At 41.6% G+C, this 17,911-nt stretch overlaps 1 protein-coding gene across 1 annotated transcript in view; it reads left to right on the forward strand.

Annotated features, from left to right (window-relative positions):
- The window catches only part of VPS41 (VPS41 subunit of HOPS complex), a 186,729-nt gene that overhangs the window by 4,703 nt on the left and 164,115 nt on the right, over window positions 1-17,911 (forward strand). Inside the window, exon 2 of the mRNA XM_042914682.1 lies at window positions 5,155-5,193. Coding sequence (XP_042770616.1) covers window positions 5,155-5,193 — 39 coding nt within the window. The remainder of the gene's footprint in view (window positions 1-5,154; window positions 5,194-17,911) is intronic.

Below are 17,911 nucleotides of genomic sequence, written 5' to 3' on the forward strand. Positions count from 1 at the left end.
TTTTTTTTAAGAGACAGTGTGAGGGCAGGAGAGGGTCAGAGGAAAAGAGAGAGAATCCTTCAGTAAGCTCCAAGCTCAGTGCAGGGCCCAAATGGGGGGTTTGAGACCATGACCCGAGCCAAAACCAAGAGTTGGATGCTCAGCCGAATGAGCCACAGGAGCCCAGAATTTGGGGAAATTTTATCCTTACTGTAGAGCATTTACTGATTATCAGATGACAGTTCATGAGCATGTACACACCCATGTGAGTGTGCCCCATGTGTAAAATAAAAATCACATCAACCAATACTTGCCTGTGGACAGAGGCATTTACGCTCTAGAAATCTTGTGAGTCTGAAATGAGATTATGTTAAAGTGGCCAGGTCAAAGTGCCTTATATGTGGGACTAGAGTTTATTATCTAGACTTGGGCTTTGCTCAGTTATATACTATTCTCTTTTTTTACAGTTTGATAAAGATCTTTTGAAAGCAATTTGACTGATAACTAAAGGAAAAATAAAGCCCCAAACAAGCAGTTGCTAAAAGCACAGAGTCCGGGAAATTTCTAGAGGATCCACTCTTTCCTGTGTAACTAAAGTGTAGTCACAAATTAGCTAGACGTGGTTATTGCCTTATAAGTTTTTCTGCTCATCTTTGTCTGGGCTGATTGGCTGGAGTCCGGCATCACTATCTGATTACTAGCAGTCGCCCCAGTACCCACGTTACCACCTTGGGAGGGAGCACTCATCCAATCTGGGGCTCTGCGTTTCATGCATTCCCCATTCTTAGCTGTTCAGTCACGGTTGCCTTTGTTTCTGCCGGGGACCTGGTCCTCCTCGGTGTTCTTGTTCCCAGATGCTTGTGATTCTAGGCTCTTATTTCAACTCAACAAATCCACATCTGTGAAGATGGCATGTTTGCGTGGGTCCTACCCAATTCCCCAAACTGACCTTATGCGATTGTGATGCGAAGTCAGATTTGGGGCTGGGTCACTGGGTGGCCTGGCTGGTCCCTTTTTCCACACTGGGCAGATGTCCAGATTTTCCTTCATTTGCAGAATATGATGAATGCTGGAGCTGAGCCGTGGGGGGTTAAGCGGGGTACCCTGAGTCTGCCCACTCTTGTCAGCCCCCCATGTACTCTTTCATCTTTCCTACTCAACCAGCCTACTGCCTGAGTGCCCCGAACTGGCCACAGCTCCTTTGAGCTTTTAGAAATTGAGGCCTCAGGGCGCCTAGGTGGCTCAGTCCATTAAGTGTCCAACTTCGGCTCAGGTCATGATCTCACAGTTTATGGGTTTGAGCCCTGCATCGGGCTCTGTGTCAACAGCTCAGAGTCTGGAGCCTGCTTTGGATTCTGTCTCCCTCTCTGCCCCTCCCCCACTCATGCTCTGTCTCTGCCTCAAAAATAACAATAAACAAAAATTAATTACATAGAAATTGAGGGCTCGATGATACCGGGATAGCAGGTACATATCACACAAAATATATCCTCTTGCCTCTGCCTGTGTCACATGTTGGGATCTCTCACACCCTGTCTTCCATTAAGCTCAGCTGTGTCCCAGTTTGTTGGCAAGGAGAGAAGGTGGCCGTGTAGCGTTGAGTGTTTCAGCTCTATTCCCCAGGCCAGGCTGATTGCCCAGAGACTGATCTCTGCTCTGTTTCTTCATCCTGCAGACAAGGGAGCTGGCCTTCCTCAGGCTCCAGCCTCCATTTCTCCCCCAAATTCTGCACCTTCCCCCAACAAATAGTGTGTATAGATTCAAGAGGTCACATGTCAAGCATCAAGATCATTAGGTTTGGATATATGCTTGAGTCTAGGGGATTGGTTTGCAACAGAAAGGTAAGGTAGCATTCCACTGTTGCCCAGATTTTATCTGGCTGTATACTTGTCTCTCTGTGCCTTCTAGCTCATCATTTTTGCTTCAACCAGAACAGCACCATTTTATTATTGTGGTAAAATATGTGTAGTATTTACCACTTTAACCATTTTTTTTTTTTAAGTTTTATTGTATTTATTTTGAGAGAGACAGAGACTGTGTGAGAGAGGGAGGGGCAGAGAGAGGGAGAGAGAGAATCCCAAGCAGGCTCCGCACCACCAGCCGGAGCCCGACGCGGGGCTTGAACTCACGAATCGTGAGATCATGACCTGAGCTGAAATCAAGAGTTGGACGCCCAAGCGACTGAGCCACCCAGGCGCCCCACCACTTTAACCGTTTTTAAGTGCATTGGCATTGTCAGTGCAGCTGTCCCCACCGTCCATCTCCAGAACTTCTCATCTGGACCTGTTAAACCCTATCCTATGCCCCCCACCCCATCCTCCCCCCAGCCCCTGCCAAGCTCTGTTCTACTTTCTGCCTCATGTACTTGGAACCCTGCAGTATGTATCTGGTTTATTTCACTTAGAAAACAGCACAGTTTTGTAACTTGTATTTTCATGATTTGTTTGAAGTTCTTGGAAAGATACAGAGTATGAAGCTAAAAAACGGTTGAAAACCACTGCCCCTTTCTAAACCACTGCCCCTTTCTAAACCGTAACCTTTCCCACCGTTCAGCCTGGCTTTTGGAGCCCTCTCTGGGACTTTTCATTTCATGTCTTCCGATTTGCCCCTCAGTCCCCAGGGCATTAAGCAGCGGGGCTTTTTGAGTGGATGAAGCAAGGAGGTAACAGACCAGGCTCATTCCTGAAGTCACTCTTGCATGGCTTTGGTAGGATTGCAGGCAAAAGTGTAATTTTTCTTGAGGCCGCAGCTCAGTTTGGGAGGTTTATGCTGGAGCCGGGGTAAGTTTGAGAATGTCCTGGAGTAAATGTTCTCACTGATACCAACAGCCACAGGAGGCTTCTGTGAGAGCCCGGTTTTCTTCTGCAGGCTCAGGTTTCTGAGAGTCTCATGCCTCCTGGTATCACAGCCTGGCACCGCATGGTTTTTGGTGCAGAGTCAAGCATATAATTTGATTTTGGGGCGCCTGGGTGGCTCAGTCGGTTGCGCCTCTGACTTCGGCTCAGGTCATGATCTCATCGTGGGTTTGAGCCCCACGTCGGGCTCTGTGTTGACAGCTCTGAGCCTGGAGCCTGCTTCAGATTCTGTCTTTCTTTCTCTCTCTCTCTCCCTCTCTGCCCCTCCCCTGCTCACACTCTGTCTCTCAAAAATAAATAAAGGTTAAAAAAAATTTAAAAGAAAAGAATATAATTTGATTTTGAGTTTTTGGTTGAAATTGGTGGGTGGAGACTTAAAAAGAATATAATTTGATTTTGAGCTTTTGGTTGAAATTGGTGGGTGGAGACTTACGCTTTGGTTTTAACGAAGAACGTAAATGGAACATTTGTCCTTTTACCCTATGTGTCTATATGAATGTATCTCAAAAAAAAAAAAAAAAAAAAAACCAAAAAACCTTCCTTAGGTTTAATGGCACTTTTCTGAAAGAGTAATCCAGTGTTCCTTTAAAGTTCTTGAGCTGGGGATAGAAATCTAGGGGCAGGTCATTGGCATGGTCTTCAAAGCCTTGTTTCTCGAATGTTAGTAACTTACTATTCAGGGACAGTCAGGGCCGGAAAGGGTGTCAGAAGTCGTTAAGTTCAGCCTCTGAGCCTCAGTGTTCTTACCTCAGGGGTCATTAGGAAATTCTAAGATGCTGGGTACAAAGCATTTAGCATTGTGGGATATATATAATAGATGTTCAGTAAAGATGTCAGAATAGTGACTGTTAATAATAAATGGAGTGTGTCCAGAAGAGAAGGATCACGGTGGTAAGTGGATGAGAACCAGGATCTGGGGATGGTTAGCACAGAGGAAAAACAATTTAGAAGGGCAGGCATGATACGTGTCATTAACTCTCTGGAGAACTGTCAAGTAGTAGAAGAATTGGATTGTTTTATGTGTCTTTTTGGTGCCAAGAACAAAAAGTTCCTATGGCGAGATCGTAGCTCCAAATTAATAAGCATTTTCTAGTACTTAGAAGAACCTTACCGCGTCGGGGTGTGGAAGAGATTCTCATGTTCATCGTAGTTAATGGCACAACTACAATAAAATTCTTAATCACAAGTCACATTCGTCCCTGTTTCACAGATGGCCTCTCAGAGCAAGTACCGTATTGTCCACAAGGCTGTTACAGAGGCAGCCTGTCACCTGCAAGGTTCTTAGGAATTTCCTATGAATGAAATTAAAATGTGTGCAAACACCAGATTTGTGTTTAGCCTGCTTTGCAACCAGAACTGAGTAATAGAAGCATCTAACTTTTGTTAAAATGTTTATTTTTTTCCTTGAAAAATATTAGTACTTTCCAAGATGTCCTTGCCCCATTTTTTTTCGTTCTTGTATAGCTCATGGATTGTTGCAAAATGCTTACATTCAGTGTCAGCATATTAGTTGTAACCTTTTATTGCTATTGATATCTATAAGTACGTTAAGTAAATCTTCATTTTGCTGACCTCTTTGAGGATGCGTGGCATCAGCAGATTCTCTCTTTCAGTGGACAGGTGAGAGATTAGCAGGATCGAGTCAATTTTTCCCTTTTTGCTTTGTTTTCTCCAGAACAGCAAGATTCATGCTCTAGCAAGAGGGAAACTGTGTTAAATGGCAGAATTCGTCTTCTGGCTAATGGTTTAAAGAGTGGATGTAAATTATATGGCTTGTTTGCACAACGGCTGATAGGTACCACTCTAGGGGAATTCTTTTGTAAAAAGCTGTTTAAGCAAGACCATCATTTTGACTCAACCAGATTAATAGCATAGTAATTAATAGCACAAGGGCTTTTCAGTATAAAAATTGGCTCACGGATAATTTGAGACGGCAGCTTCCTCTTCCCTTCCGTGATCAGTAAGCCTGCTTTGCTGGACCCGTTTCCATTTTTAGCGAAGGAAAGAGCCTTCTGTGTCTTCCCATGACAGTTCCCGCGGTCATTCGTCAGCCTGCTGACCACCCAAGGGAGGTCAGCAGGAGCAGTGGGTCTGAGTGGCCCCAGAGTGACCGTCTCAGTCCTGCCACGCACGGGAAGTGGAGGGAGGCCTAGGAGGGTCACACCATGTGGAGTCCTTTCAACTGTGGTTGCAAATTACCTCCCAGCAGGGCAGGTGGGTGTTGGTGGCGGGGAAGTGGTGACCGTTTTCCCTCAAAAATATGTTATATTTTATTCTTTTGTCACCTCTTCTGACCATTCTCCCCCTCTGTGCTTTGCAGGAAACTGAGTCTCTCGAAGAATCTACAGATGAGTCTGAGGTAAGGTGGGTGGTTCAGGAGCCTGAGGATTTCTTGTCGCCACATGATCCCGTGCTTGTTTTGCCTCGTGGGGACTGGGGTGCGAAGGGCAGTACGTGATTGAACCTTGGGGAAAAACATGCCAGTTGTCTTCAGAAATATATTAAAAAATTTTTTTAAGGCTTACTGATTTTTGAGAGAGAGAGAGAGAGAGAGAGAGACAGAGAGACAGCGTGACTGGGGAGGGGCAGAGAGAGAGGGAGACACAGAATCCCAAGCAGGCTCCAGGCTCTGAGCTGTCAGCACAGAGCCCAATGCAGGGCTTGAACTCACAGACTGTGAGATTATGACCTGAGCCGAAGTCAGACGCTTAACTGACTGAGCCACCCAGGTGCCCCCCAGTCTTCAGAAATATTAAATGGATCGGCTTAAATAAGCAGGAGAAGGAACAAAACACTTTCTCCTGATCTTGAATAGTACTTTAACCCAAAGTGCCTTGGCAGTGGGAAATTTGATACAAAGTTTTACAAACTAATCTTGGCCTCTTTAAAAATCTGAATTTAAAACAACCGCTGTAGGTTCTACCATACTTATTTTTTTCTTCATTCTTTTAACGAATATGGCATGCTCACTGGTGTAATTTATCAATCACCAAAATTAGAGTTTAGTTCATAAAATAAAAAGGAGGAAAGTCACTTCCTTAAAAACTGTTAAGAAGCTAAGTTTTGTTAAAGTTTGTATTTTAAGGAGAATAAAGTAATATATAAGGTGGGCTTTTTAAAACAAATTTCTTTTCAAGACTATGCATAGGAAATAGGTTTAAGCATAACAGAAACTAATGAACCTACCAATTTTATGGATGGACTTATTGATAATAATACTTATATTGTTTCTTTATACTATTTCATTTAGCTCAGAGGATTGAAAAAAATATGTGTGATAACCTGCTGGAAATTCACACCAATGTGACTATAGCCAGTATAATGTATAAATTCAGGTTGATACTGCATATAGTTATTATATGGAATTTGTTTCCTTTTTCAAGGAAAAGGTGGGCTTAAACATATTCATCTGGAGAACATCTTATATGTTATGCTATTATGTGTTTGTAGTTCGGTGCTGCAGGCATGGTTCCTAATACCTTTACTACTAAAGACCTGTGATAATCTCTTTGGGGCTCCTGATAAGGCACTGCAGAGTTTGCTTATAGATATGGCATAACAGTTGTTAATTTTTTTGTGTGTATTCATTTGTTTTTGAGAGACAGACAGACAGACAGAGACAAGATTGTGAGTCTGGGAGGGGCAGAGACAGAGAGAGAGGGAGACACAGAATCTGAAGCAGGCTCCAGGCTCTGAGCTGTCAGCACAGAGCCCGACATGGGGCTCGAACTCACGGACCCTGAGATCATAACTGGAGCCAAAGTCGGCCGCTTAACCGACTGAACCACCCAGGCGCCCCAAGGTTGTTCTTTTAAAGTTGAACAAACCGAGACCCTGCAGGTAACCTGTCGTAATGTCGTATAGCAGGTTCACGGGAGAAGTGGATTCAAACTCCAGCCCCCAGCATTTTGCTGTCTAGCTCTGATAGGTGGGGACTGAGGAAACTGGAGTCCGGCCTCAGGTTCATATCTCAGCTGTACTTTGTACCTGCTGTATGGCCTTGGAGGTAGCACCCAGGTCCTCTGTTCCTCAGTTTCCTCTTACGGAAAATGGAGTCGTTGCTGACTGTGTGGCTGCCGTGACGATCAGGTAAGATTGCTCTTTGCACAGCATCTTGTATGGTGCTAGCACCTGGGAAGCAAGCAGTCCACGTAGGCTAGTGATTCTCAGCTTGTGTTTTAAAGGTAGCGCTGGTGCCCATTCTACAGCCGGCGGCTTCCACTTGAGGGCTTAGAGAGAGAGGCTCCCCGAGACCCTGGGAAAGCAGGTGTTCTCCCCGATACTGTGGCTTCTAATGGGTCCATGGGCCAGCGAGGTAGTCAGGCTGGTGGTGGACAAGTCTGGGCTTTTCGGTGTAGCGAGTTGGTTTATAATCCAGCCTTTGGAGCATTTTGTCTTGGGTTTGTCCATTTGAATCACTTTCCGGTTACAGGATTGAGATTGTGAGACACTGCTCAGTTGCCGAAGAATCTTTATTTTTCCTTTTCTTTTCTTCCCACTAGCTTTTCTAACGGTTAATTCAACTTGCACAGGGCAGGCCTTTCCTCCTTATTCTTCTGCCTTTTCTTTATTCAAGTGCTCAGGTGTTTTTCCATTTCTTTTCTTTTCTTTTTTTTTTTTTTTAATTTTTAATGTTTTTTTTTTTGTTTTTGAGAGAGAGAGACAGAGAGAGAGAGAGACAGAGACAGAGTGTGAGCAGGGGAGGGGAGAGGGAGGGGAGAGGGAGACACAGCATCCGAAGCAGGCTCCAGGCTCCGAGCTGTCAGTACAGAGCCCGACGTGGGACTCAAACGCACGAACCATGAGATCATGACCTGAATACGACATGTCCGAATACGGACACTTAACCGACTGAGCCACCCAGGCGCCCCAGTATTTTTCCATTTCTGCAAGCAACAGTATTTAGCGTTTTCAGCCATGGAATTGTAACAATTTATCTGTTTCCTTATGAAATGCTGCATTTCTTATAGACAGCTTTTATATTGGGAAGACCCTAGTGTTAGGTTATTCTAAAGTTGTTACTTAAAACATTTTTAATTGTGGTAAACTACACATAACGTAGAATTTGCCGTCTTAACCATTTTTAAGCGTACAGTTTAGTATTGTTTAGTGCAGTCACGCTGTTGAGCGAACCTACCTCCGGAACCTGTTCATCTTGCACAACTGAAATTCTGTGCCCCTTGGATTACAGCTCCCCGTTCTTCCACCCTGCAGCCCCTGGCAGCCACCACTCTACTTTGTGTGTTTAGGAGTCTGACCACTCTAGGTGCTTTGTGTAAGTGGACTCATGCCGTACAAGTATTTGTGTTTTTGTGACTGGCTTATTTCATTTAGCATCATGTCCTGAAGGTGCATCTGTTGTGTTACCTGTGTCAATTCCCCCTTTTTTTTTCTCTTAATTTTTATTTATTTTTGAGAGAGACAAAGTGCGAGCAGGGGAGGGACAGAGAGAGAGGGAGACAGAATCCAAAGCACGTTCCAGGCTCTGTGTCATCACAGAGCCTGTTGCAGGGCTCCAACCCACGAACGGTGAGATCATGACCTGAGCTGAAGTCAGACTCCTAATGGATTGCGCCCCTCCTTCTTTTTTAAGGCTGAATAATATTCCATGGCATATACAAACCACATTTTACGTAGTCATCTCTGATGGGCACTTGGGTTGCTTTTACCCTTTTGTTTTTGTGAACAACGTGACAATGAACATGAGTGTAAAACTATCTCTTTGAGGCAACTGCTTTTAGTTCTTTGGGGTATGTACGCAAAAGTGGAATTGCTGGATCATGTGGTAATTCTATTTTTAATTTTTTTTGAGGAACCACTCTACTATTTTCCATAGAGGCTGCACCATTTAATGTTTCCAGCGGTAGGGCACAAGGGTTCTGGTTTCTTCGCATCCCTGCCAACCCTTGTTTTTTCTGTTTTTCTGTTTGTTTGTTTTTATAGCAGCCATCCTGACAGGTGTGAAGTGATATTGTGGTTTTCATTTGCATTTCCTTGATGATTCAGTGGTGCTGAGCACCTCTTTACAAGCTTGTTGGCCATTTGTATATTTTCTTTGAAGAAATGTCTATTCCAGTCCTTTCCCCATTTTTTAATCAAGTTCCTTGGGTTTTTGTTGTTGAGGAGTTCTTTATATATGCTGGATGTTAATCCTTGTCAGATAGAGATAGATATGGATAGATCCTTATCCGAGATAGATAGATAAACCTGTTGTCTTTATCTATAAGTCAACAACCTGTGAGTAGGATATATGGGTAGATGGATTGACGTACAGCTATAGATCTGTAGAGTTGTGATTTAACTGTATCTATATAAAGAATATACATAATGTAATGTATAAAGTATATATTTATCTATATATATATATATATATCCCTATTCAGTTATACAATTTACAATATTTAAATAATTTCTCCCTTTCCATGGGTTGCCTTTTCGCCATGGAGCATGTTGTTTGATGCATAGAAGTTCTAAAATTTTGATGTAGTCCACTTTATCTATTTTTGCTTTTTTCCCTGCCTTTTGGTGTCGTATCCGAGACATCATCGACAAATCTGGTGTTACAAAGCTTTTCCCTTATGTTTTCTTCCAAATTCTCATTTTGTGTGTTCAAAAAAGGAAAACGAACTGCTCAAAACTCTCTGTTGGGGCACCTGAGTGGCTCAGTCGGTTGAGCGGCCAACTCTTGATTTCAGCTTAAGTCATGATCGCAGGATTGTGAGATCGAGCCCCATGTCCTGCAGTGTGGAGCCCACTTGAGATTCTCTCTCTCTCCCTCTGCCCCTCTCCCCTGATCGCTCGTGCTCTCTTTCTCTCTAAAACAACAACAACAAACCAAACAACCCAAAACTGTCTGTGCTTTTTTCATTGTTCTTGGAACCTGCAACCACATAAAATGAAATTGCTGGGTGTAGTATAATTAATATAATTGACAGAGGTGTATATGTCACCATATAAAACTTTTAAGAATTTTAAGTTGTACTTTGCAGTTAAAGTAGAAATTCAAAACCATATTTCAACCAAGGGAGTATGTTATTTTTTTAATGTTTGTTTATTTATTTTGAGAGAGAAAGTATGTGAGCAGGGGGAGGGGCAGAAAGAGGGAGAGAGAGAATACCAAGCAGGGTCTGCACTGTCAGACCCGGGATTCAATCCCATGACCCTGGGATTATGACCTGAGCTGAAATCAAGAGTCAGATGCTTAGCTGACTGAGCCACCCAGGCGCCCCTAGTATGTTACTTAATAGGTAACACAGTTAAGGGTCTTGCATTCATCTTAATACTAAATGACTTGTGGCAAATTTTGTGGGATAACCAAAGTGGTCCTCATGTGTAGTATTTTTTGTTTCTAATATATAGTCTGCTGTTGATCCCACCTTCATATCATAAGCCAGACTATTTCTTAAATGGTGCTTTACTCTTGAAAAACATAACAAAGAAGTCTGTGTTCAAAAGAATTTCATTCCCATTTTGAAGCTCCAAGATCTTGTGAGTACTTAGGGATGATTGCTGTGGCATAGGTCGTGGCAGAGTGCTATGGGAGCACAGAGGAGTGGATGATTGGTCGGGAACGGCTTCATTTGGGGTCTCCAAGAATTAAATATGGAAGACGAATCTAGGCAGAAAGGCTGGGCAAGTCTTCAGGAAGAAACCGAGTCATGAAAGTGCATGTGTGTTCAGCCAACCGTGAGGCACTCCCTGTGGCTAGAATTTGGAGGAAGTTGGGGAAATGAGGCTGGGTGAGGAAACTAGGGTGAGGTTGTGAAGCTACTAACATGTCAGACCAGACAGTTTGGACTTGATCCTGTGGACACTGGGGAGCCAGCTAAAGCCTTGATTGTTAAGGGTGGAGATAGGGGCCGGTGATAGATAAACTGGAAGGAGCGACCCATGATCAGAAGTTCTAGTGCAGGCCCCAAAAGAGAGAAGTAGGGGTGTAGCGATCTGAGCTGGGCAGTAGCAGAAGACAAAGAGGAAATGTTTCTCCAGTTCACTCAAAGGGAAGTGTGGGATAGTATGTGGCAGACGGGCTGGGTGGAGAGTCAAGAAGATTCCAAAGCATCCAGTTCAGCTGTGTTGTAGGAAACTGCATAAACTCCACTAGTAGTTAAAATTTTGAAAAAGACATTTTAAACCTGGAGTTTGGGCGCCTGGGTGGCTCGGTCAGTTAAGCCTTCGACTCTTGATTTGGCTCAGGTCATGATCCCTGGATCGTGGGATCAAGCCCCATGCTGAGCTCTGTGTTGAGCATGGATCCTGCTCCCTCTGCCCCTCTCCCCTCCCTCTGCCCCTCTCCCCTACATACACTCTCTCTCATACTCTCTCTCTCTCTCTCTCTAAAAAACAAACAAAAAAACAAAACAACAACAAAAAAACCCTGAAATTGATATCTCTATATTCAGGTTTTTTTCTTCTAAAGTGGTACCTTCTAATCCATTCTCGATTCTTCTTATAATGGTTTTGTTCGAGCTGAAACAAATAATATGCTTTCATATTAAATATGCTTTTAAAGAAAAATAAGTGAGCAAACTAGTATCTGGGATTTTGTTCTTAAAATCTCACAAGTTACTGCTTATAGAAGAAAGTTCTGAGCTCTCCTTGGAGCAGAGATGGTGTATTGGAATGAGCAGTGTTCACGCTCTACTTTGATAATGAAGATTATTACAAAACCAGACTCATTTAGTGTAGGAAACAGCTCTTGGCACTTTGGTGAGCTCTTTAGGTACAGTAACAAGTCCAAGATTTGGCCCTGATTATTGCTTCTATTTTACAGATGAAGAGACAGACTTACAGTGTTTAGGTAACTGGCCAGGCTCACCTGCTGGTAAATGGATTTGAATCCTGCAGTCTGACTCCAAAGCCTGGTCTTCTACTGTGTAGTTACAATGCCTCCAACTTCACTGTGACCTCTCTAATTTTATTCCATACTCTTCTCTGTGTGCCTTTGTAGAATTGGGCAAGATTAAGAAAAAACTCCCTTGGAACCCCTGCCTGTGTATAAAATGATATTTTGGGTGATGTTACAGATTTTGGCTTGTTCACCTAGTAGGAAAAAATACCAGTTTCAGAATCTTGGAACTTTGCTTCTTTTCTGGGGAATAGAGAATTGTCTTGTTAATTTATATATAACGTTAATAATTATAATAAATTCCTGTTTTGCCATAAAATAAGTAATGTTACCAAAATAAATAATGTTACCTATTTAGAAAATAATAACATAAACATTTATAAAATATTTATAAAGTAAATGTTAGGTATAAGTTTGTCTCCTTTGAAAAGTACATCCATCTTTGTGTGCAGACATTTAGCTACAAGAGTGTTCATTGCAACTTTGTTTATAATATAAAAATTTAGAAACAGGCTAAATATCCAGAAAGGAATTGTATTATCTTTATAATTGGTAAGAGCTTTTTACAAAAATGTCATTTAGAGCAGAGGCTGGCAAGCTTTTTCTGTAAATGTCTAGATAGTAAATACTTAAAGCTTTGTAGACAAAGAGGCAGTACTGAGGATATTGTGTAGTATGTAACCATATAAATATGTAAAAACTTGCTCGAAATCTGTACCAAAACAGGCATCTGGCTAGATGGGCTGGTTGTAGTTTACTGATTCCTGATTTAGAGTATAATCCAGTTTTTCTCCACCCTCCAAAATCCATGTAAGCATAGAAAAAAAGATCACAAGACCATGTTGTCATTGGATCTTATTTTACTATTCTTCTTTTACTGATTCTTCTTTTATTTACTATCATTATTTGCCTTAATTTTCTAAAGTTTTGCAAATAGACATTACTTACATACTTAGCAAAACAGTATAATTATTTTTTTTTAACAAAACATATTAATCTCTGCACATAATCTTACTGTGTTATGTGTCGATGTTACAGAACTTTTGGGTTGCATAGCAATGGGACTCAAAATGAAACTGCATTGTCCTCCCTTTCTTACCTCAAACTCAAACTAGGGAGTTAGGAGAAAAGGTTTGGTTTGTTTCTTGCTGTCTTTATTTCATCCAAGATTACGTAAGGCAAAAATTGTTCTTAACTCTAGTGTACATTTTTTCCTGAAGATTTTTTAAATGTAATTTATTGTCAAGTTAGCTAACGTAACAGTGTATATAGTGGGCTCTTGTCCATCAAGTGAAGAACTGACAAAGAAGATGTGGTTGTATATATACAACGGAATACTACTTGACAATGAAAAAGAATGAAGCCTTGCTATTTGCAAAACGTGGATGGAAGTGGAGTGTATTATGCTAAGTGAAATAAGTCAGAGGAAGACACATATCCTATGTTTTCACTCATATCTGAAGATTTTTTTTAAGTTTTAATTTTGAGATAGATGTGGAGTCACATGCGGATAGAAGAAATAATAGAGAGATTCTGTATATAATGTATATAACATCTCGCATAACTTTGGTGCAACATCACAAGCAGGAAATCAATATTGATAACAATACAGGGACTTGATTCCGATTTCATGAGTTTTACATGCGATTGTTTGTGCATGTGTGCATACATGTGTTCTATGCGCTTCTTTTTTTTGATATTTTTTTACATATTTGAGAGGGAGTGCAAGCAGGGGTGGGGCAGAGAGAGGGAGAGGGAGAGAGAATCCCAAGCAGGCTCCATGCTGTCTGTGCAGAGCCTGACACAGGGCTCGATCCCACGAACCGGGAGATCATGACCTGAGCTGAAATCAAGAGTCGCATGCTTAACCGACTGAGCCACCCCGGGGCCCGCTTGTGTGCACTTCTGTCACATGTGAAAAGTCAGGTGATCACCTCTGCAGTGAAGATGCAAGAGCAGTTCACCACAAGGTTCGCTTATATAATCACGCCCGCTCCCTCCCCAGCGCCAGCCCTTCTCTCTCTCCGTAGTTTTGTCATTTCAAGCACATTATATGAATTGAACCACACAGTGTGTAATGTTTCCAGATTGACTTTTTTCCACTCTGCCAATTTGTCTTTGAATTGGCATGGTTTGGTCATTCACATTTAAGGTAATTGTTGATATTTTGGGGCTTACGTCTGCCATCTTTTACTTTCTGGTTCCTCTGCTTTTCATTTCTCTTGTTTCTCGTTTCTTCCCTGTGAGTTAATTGAAACTCTTTTTTAAATATTCTTAAAACGTATCCATAGTTCTTTTTTTTTGAGTGTATTACTTTGTATGGTTTTCTTAATGTTGCTCTAGGTATTAAAATATGCATATATAACGTATCCGGCTACTGGTGTCCTTGATATTTTACCACTACTGGTCAAGTATGAAAACCTTACTTCCATTTACGTCTGTCTCCTGTTCCCACTTTTTAAACACAGTTGTCTTAAATATTTACATTCATTGAGCACCCATGTCAGAGAGTTGTTATTAAACTTTTTCTTCAACTATATCTTAAAAACTCATAACAAGAAGGATAATTTACCCCAATTTTTACCCATTCCTGTGTTCATTTTAAAGTTCTAAGCCTCGGGGCGCCTGGGTGGCGCAGTCGGTTAAGCGTCCGACTTCAGCCAGGTCACGATCTCGCGGTCCGTGAGTTCGAGCCCCGCGTCAGGCTCTGGGCTGATGGCTCGGAGCCTGGAGCCTGTTTCCGATTCTGTGTCTCCCTCTCTCTCTGCCCCTCCCCCGTTCATGCTCTGTCTCTCTCTGTCCCAAAAAAAATAAATAAAAAACGTTGAAAAAAAGAAAAAAAAAAAATTAAAGTTCTAAGCCTCCAGGGCGCCGAGTCACTCAGTGACTTAAGTGTCGGACTTCAGTTCAGGGAATGCTCTCACGGTTTGTGGGTTTGAGCCCCGTGTCAGGCTCAGTGCTGACAACTCAGAGCTTTGGAATCTGTGTCTCCCTCTCTCTGCCCCAGCCCTGGTTGTGCTCACTCCCTCAAAAATAAATAAACATTAAAAAAAGAAAGTCCTAAGCTTTGTGTTATCTTCTATCTTCTGTTTCTTCCTATTTAGAAAACTTCTTTAGCCATTCTTTAGGCTTTCATTTATGAGGGATATTTTCACCAAGTATCACCAGATATTCACCAAAACATTTGTGGTCAACAATTCTTTTCTTGAAAACTGCTCTGCACTCCCTTCTGGCCTCTGTCATTTCAAATGACAGATGTGCTGTCATTGATGCTTCTCTATAAGTAATGTGTCCTGTTTCCCAGGCTCCCTTCAAGATTTTTTTTTTTTTTTTTTTGCCTTAGTTTCCAGAAGCTTAATTATGATGTCTCTTGGTGTGGCTTTCTTTGATTTGTCTTAACTGGAGTTTGCTCAGCTTCTTGAATCTGTAAGGTTATGTCCTAGACCAAATTTGGAAAGTCTTCAGCCATTATTCTTTGACTACTTTTTCAAATTCACTCTCTCTTCTGGGACTTGAGTAATTTGAATGTTAGCCCTTTTGTTATTGTCCCACAGGTCCCTGAGACTCTGGTCATGTTTTTTCACTCAGTTTTCTTTCTCTTGTTCAGATTGGTAAATGCTGTTGATCTGTTCTCAGGTTCATTGGTTATGTTCTCTGTCGTCTCCACTCTACTGTTAGCCCATCCACTGAGTTATTTCCTTTGGTTATTTTATTTTTCAGCACTAAAGTTTCCATGTCTTTTTTTTTTTTTTTAACTTCCATTTCTTTGCTGATATATTACTTCATTGGTTTCAAGAGAATTTATAATTGCTTGCTTATTGAAGCACTTTTACGATGGTTGCTTTAAATATCTTTTTTTTAATGTTTATTTTTAAGAGAGAGAGAGCATGAGCAGGGGAGAGGCAGAGAGATAGGGAGAGAGAGAATCCCAAGCAGGCTCTGTTCTATCAGTATGGAGCCTGATGCCGAGTTTGATCCCATAAACCACAAGATCATGACCTGAGCTGAAATCAAGAGTTGGATGCGTAACCGACTGAGCTACCCAGGTGCCCCAGTGATGGATGCTTTACACTTGATCTTAGCCAAAAGGCTGAGAAGCGATGATGATGGTTGCTTTGAAATCCTTGCCAGAGGGGCACATGGGTAGCACAGTCAGTTGAGCCTCCAACTTCGGCTCAGGTCATGATCTCTCACTTCGTGGGTTCAAGCCCTGTGTCAGGCTCCAGGCTAACAGCTCAGAGCCTGGAGCCTGCTTTGGATTCTGTGTCTCCCTTTGTCTGCCCCTCCCTTGGTTGCACTTTCTCTCTCTTTCTCTCCCTCTCTCAAAAATAAACATTAAAAAAAAATTTTAAATCCTTGCTAGAGAATTCTAACATCTGATTCATTTCATTCTTACAATATGCATTTTAATAAAACTCTGTAAATCCTGAAGAGGCATCAATTATTTCAACTTCTTCAAGTCCCTTTCCTTATGTACCGTGTATCGTGCTGAGTGCTCTGCATGGAGTATTCCCTCCAATATGATCCATAATTCTATCAGGTACTATAGTAGGCAGGAGAGGTTGGCTATGCTACAGTAACAATCAGTTCCAAAATTTTAACAGCTTAACACAACATGGATTTGCTTCTGAGTAGAACCAGTGGTGCAGGGAGAGGAAGTTGTGGCATCAACAACTCAGAAATGTCCTCATCTTCCGTAGGGTCTTGCCTGTTAATGGACCAGAAATGATGTGCCATGGAGTACTTTGGTCACAGAGCTGAAACCTGAGGCAGCTCTGCTCTGGGCAGAGATGTATTTTCTTAGACATGGCTTCCTCTGAGTATAGGTTCCTAGGGTATCGTTTAATTAGAAGTGTATTCCACCTTATCTGCAAAGAGTTTAGCATGCCATACAAAGGACTTCGCAGCAAGAGCATCAAACTGTTAGCCTAACATTTCAAGATGAAACTTGCACAGCGAAGAGAGGAATAACAAGGGAAACAGCATCAGGCTAAAGAGGAGTGGCAAGGGAAGAGAACACCTGTGGGAGCAGTAGTCAGTCTGCTTTGTACCAGGTGAGGGTTCTGGTGACCTTTTGTTATTTGGGAACACGACTCAGTGCCTGTAGTAAGTTCCTTTGAAGTGAAGATTGCATGTAAATTACATTACCCCTGGCCTAGGCCCGGCATGTAATAACAGAGAGCTAATTAGTGTCACCGCTGTCTTGATTTTTGCTACCATTATTAATAAACATGCCTCCTGAATAGAGACCCATTCACATCTGGCTTAGTTCCTCGCAAATGTCCCAATCAGATTGCTTTGAATATGTTAGATATATTAATTTTAATAAACCAGGTGGACTGACAAATAACCGAACCTATTTAAAATAAACCTAGAATGCAATCTATGTTGAATGAGAAATTAATATTAAAATAAAAGGCAACTTCCAGATGCATCCGCGACAAGGATTGTTCTTTTCATTTTGCTAAAATGAAAACCAGTCATTGTGAGAAATCAGGAGATAGCTTTTTTTTAATCAGAAAATGCATCACACAAAAATAATTTATTTATCTTACCTGGTGGGTAGAACATGGTGAATCATTTATTGAAACTCAAATTGATTCTTTACATGTATTAATTTTAATAAACAAATTTAGAGCAACTAGTAACTAAAATGGTAATGTACCTTGTTATGAGATTGATTGCTGAGAAAAATGGAGCATGGGGTTATAATATATCCTTCCAAATAGCCTTTGGATCAAAAATTTGCTCTTTCATTTAATGAGCTATTAATATTAACAGGTTCTACTGATTATTGCATCACTCAGGCATGGATAAACATTCCCTTTGAAGCATATATTATAAAAATTATATTTTTGGAAACTTAGTAGAAACTTTCTGGATGCAAATACAGATTTGTGAACCTGTATTTCTACCATTTGTTAGGGATTAAAAGATGAACACGACTCTGGTATGATATATCCTTGAACAGGAGAAAAATTAGTCAGTCCAAGATGGACTGATTGATCATTTTATGTATTTGGCAGATATTTATGGAGTACTTTTGTTTTCTGGGTTCTAGGATACCCCAATATTTGATGAAGGAGGCAGACAGTAAACCAAAACTTACGTATTAGGTGGTAGCAAAAGTTGTGGATGAAAATAACATTGAATTAAGGGACTGTGGTGCTGTTTTGCCCTGGGTGGTCAGGGAGGGCCTCTCTAATAAGATGACATTTGAGTAAATATA

The sequence above is a fragment of the Panthera leo genome, chromosome A2, assembly GCF_018350215.1.
Source record: "Panthera leo isolate Ple1 chromosome A2, P.leo_Ple1_pat1.1, whole genome shotgun sequence".
In the NCBI taxonomy this organism is placed as follows: Eukaryota; Metazoa; Chordata; class Mammalia; order Carnivora; family Felidae; genus Panthera; species Panthera leo.